We start from the raw sequence: 3,787 nt of genomic DNA on the forward strand, positions 1-3,787 counted from the left end.
GCGTCTAGTGCGAACCTATGATCATTACTCGGCGTGGGAAGTGAAAGCTGGTTCCAACAGTGGGTGTATTGCCACGTACTACTCTACAGGATATGTAAAATGTCGTGGGCACCGAACACTTGCCATTTAAGCTGTAGAGAATGCCTCAGGGTGGCTACAAGTATTTGCTGGTGTCTTACAGAAGGAGCAACAAACAGTTGCTGGGGAACAAGCGGATTTTCAAGAGACCAAATGAGGATAACAGACTTTGACGAACGAGAAGGAGCATCCACGCGTTCATCGAAGGATGCAGTGTCCATTGCGGCGCATGCTATCAGTTTTTCTGACCTATTCGCATAAAGTGTTCATTTCTTAGAACACGAAACATTCAGCTAGTTAGTGAATCGTGTTTTTGACCGCAACGATTAAATTTCATTACTGGCGGGGGTAGGTGGGAGGGAGTGCAAGCAGAAACCGCTGCTGCCGTACTCAGGAATCCATCGGATGTACGAAATGAGCTTGTTTTTTGAGTGGGAGAGATCAGTGAATGTGAATGCCTCTTTCAGACCCTCTTCGGTTTCCAGCTGCAGTGCTGTGCCAGCAGCACCTTCCATGTGCAGCATGTCGTTCTTAAGGATGTCTACGGTTTCGTTATGCTGCAAAGCTTCCTCTACCCTACAAAAAAGGATCAAACCAGTAATAGCTGGCAAAATTGCCGCAAGACGCAGTAAGAGCCACAGTAAAGCAGCTAGCCTGACGTTTGCAAGTTATTTATCATCAGAAGCTTACATGTCAGCCACTTTAGAGAAGAAAGCCTGAAAGCCCTTGCGGGATGCCGCATTTGAGAGTCCTACTCCCTTCTGAGGCAGTGACATACAACTGTTAGATGTTGCGCACCTTTCACGTTGCTACTGCAGGCTTATATAGAGGCTTAGATACAGGCGGAAGTTGAGCATGTCATAGCTAACAGGGCATTTGACTCTTCAGTCTGCTTCAAATTGAGTTCCTATTCATTCACCATGGAAGAGGTTGCGATAGAAGGGTAGCGTGCTTCTGTGAAAGGCTTTATGTACCGTTAGAGTACTTGAGTCGTGCTGTATCTCTACGTTCTTCGTTGCTTCTCCTGCCGCCTGGGACCATGCATCTTTCATTTCGGGGACTGCCTGGACGCCAAAGTCAAGTTCTTGTCTCACATCGACGCAGAGAGAATCCTGAGTATCAGCACGGTCGGCACGCGCTCCAAATCAGCACCGTTTAGAGTCTCATTGAAACTGCTGCAAAGCTCTGGCATCCTGAGGGAGCCATGGTAGAGTGCAACCTAGAAGGGATGTATGAGGGAGCAAGGGTTATGCTAACGACGGGACTGTGCCGACCGACTTTGCGTGTCTTGAGGGACAGCACACGATCTGCGAAAGGCTGGTAGGAAGCAGAGGCTCCCAGGGTTTCTGCCTTCTTGACAAATGTCTGTTTTATTAGTGGACGTTTTGGCCTTATTNAGCAGAGGCTCCCAGGGTTTCTGCCTTCTTGACAAATGTCTGTTTTATTAGTGGACGTTTTGGCCTTATTGCCATTCCTTCGATTTCAGCTGCTGTCTGTTCCAATGTATCCGACTTCCACTCGCGAGGGGATACAGGGACATCAGCATTCTCGTCTCTCAACCGTTTTTTGGCTTCCATTTCCAAAGCCTTTAGCCTTTTCGACTCCGCCTCTCCTCGCGCTGTAATGGCGTCAGCGTTGGCTGTCATAATCGCCTGAATAACGGAATGGGGTACAGGATGTGCCTCAATGCAGCGGAAGTACTGGCTAACACGGCGAACAGCCTCGTAAACGCGCTGATTGTCCCAAACGGACAGAGCAGAGATCTCGCTCATTCCCCTTATGCACGCCTTTTGGCGTGGTTGACTTACTTCGTTGACGGCCTTGAAGGCTATTTCCGTGAAGGGCATCAGATAATTTGCCCCATAGCTTCCAGCATCGTCTCGCACCAGCAGCACCTCCTCTAACGGATAGACCTGCAGATGCNATTTGCCCCATAGCTTCCAGCATCGTCTCGCACCAGCAGCACCTCCTCTAACGGATAGACCTGCAGATGCGTAGCGGAGTCACCAAGCACTGCATCACCTCAACAAATCCGTCCGTATATTTTTGCTTGATGAAAGGAGCACGGATAATATTGTATTTAAGGTGATGCAAATTTGTCGACCCCGGTTCACGGTAGAGCAGATGAGGGTTGTACTTTGAGAATAGCCTTGTGCTCAGTCCAGTCCGAATCCTTCCCCCTCTTTCCTATCTCCTGTAATATGGCCTTCTTCGAAAAGCTTTTGAATGGGCGCAGAACGCTTTCTGAGCCTTCATCCTCAAGTAGACCCATTCGCTTCAGGTTTTGCTTCCGCACCAACACTCCCATAATCCCGTCAATACCGCTTGACAGATGTATCCGTATGTCGCTGAATTAAAGGATAAACTCGAGCAGGCTAGCAAAATATCCCATTTTATGGCTTTGCATAATGCCTCTTAACATGAGGACAAGTAATTTGTTGTGCAAGTTGTTCGTAGATGATCGCTCACACGAGATAGCCGCCGCAGGAACGATGGAGCAACAGTGCGATTGTCAGGGAAAGCAAGTGCAGGTGCTGAGCCGGTGAGCCCTAATTTTCTTTGACATACCCAGAAGCGTATTTTCCAGGATCAGCTTCATGGCCCTCAGGCTTTGCATCACTTTCCTCATCATTGCCCGCATTTGCGTCACTGGCGTGTTCTTCTTGTGCATCCTGCCCTACGCCACCGCTGGCGGGTGTTGCTGCGGGATCTGCTGAAGCTTGTCCCAGACCTGGCGAGGCTGGCGGTGGCTCGGAATTATCCCCAGACGCGGTATCCACTTTCTGGAGAGCAGCTGCAGAACTGTCTCCATCGGTTATTTCAGCAACCCCTTCACTGGTATTCGGAGAAACGCCGGGGGGAGAGGAGCCCCCCCGCACCTCATCAGCGGCCATTTAGTCTGGACCCGTAAGAACGCTTGACGATGCTGGTTCGAGAGCGAGTTGGCCTCTCGCTGACCGGAAAGCACGTTTTGGAGAGTTAAACTGTAGTACAACCAGCTGATTTGCTTCAAAATATCTGAAATATTGGCCACCCATACAGCCTGTAGAGCTCATTCAGCAAGAGGAGCTCCTGAGTGACCTTGAGGACCTCCTGTCTCCCCCCATAAGGTTCCCTCAGTCCGTTTGCCCTGAAACCCCCCGCATGCAAATTCAGTGTGTAAGTGTTTAAATGACTAAAACATTTCGTTGAAATTTCTGCGCACGATTGGTTGGGCAGAATGAGTGAAAATGCTAGCACAGCGATCTCTGCAACAGCTGTTTCTCGGGTAGTTGCGAGCGTTAAGTGCGCGGGCCCCCCGCGTTGGCACGTTTTAAAGGCCCTAACCAGCTGAGTGAGAAATTCAATAGGATTGCAGACCTGAGAGATATGAGCAATTGAAACCTGATCAAGTGAACCAGACCCAGATCCCCACAACACAAAGCAATCCGTTGCTAGCCAGCTTCTACTCGAGCAGTCGCATGCAACGAATGAAGAGGCCCCAAACGCTATATATGTTCGAACCTTCCCGTGCCTAAAACACAAAGAGGTTAAAGGAGAAGGGTGCAAAAAGCGGCTCTTGGGATCTCAAACTGCATCTTCCCACCAACAATCCGTGCGACGCAAAGACAGCACCACTGTAGGGGAAGGCGCCTAAGCGCCACCACCGAAAGTTTTGCCACTCGGGGATATCCTGCATCATTCTCATCTGCACATATTTGTACGGTGA

General features: G+C 49.7%; 1 protein-coding gene across 1 annotated transcript in view; it reads right to left on the reverse strand.

Annotated features, from left to right (window-relative positions):
• EMH_0017860 (hypothtetical protein, conserved, putative) overlaps positions 1-2,972 on the reverse strand; it is a gene marked incomplete at both ends in the record, with an annotated part of 7,092 nt that extends 4,120 nt beyond the window's left edge. The window contains 7 exon segments of the mRNA XM_013501013.1: positions 180-327; positions 469-654; positions 769-839; positions 1,053-1,190; positions 1,611-1,991; positions 2,216-2,426; positions 2,647-2,972. Of these exon segments, the coding sequence (XP_013356467.1) occupies positions 180-327; positions 469-654; positions 769-839; positions 1,053-1,190; positions 1,611-1,991; positions 2,216-2,426; positions 2,647-2,972 (1,461 nt within the window).
• Positions 2,973-3,787: the final 815 nt, after the last annotated feature.

Source organism: Eimeria mitis, genomic scaffold (genome assembly GCF_000499745.2).
Source record: "Eimeria mitis Houghton genomic scaffold, Emh_scaff616, whole genome shotgun sequence".
Lineage (NCBI taxonomy): Eukaryota > Apicomplexa > Conoidasida > Eucoccidiorida > Eimeriidae > Eimeria > Eimeria mitis.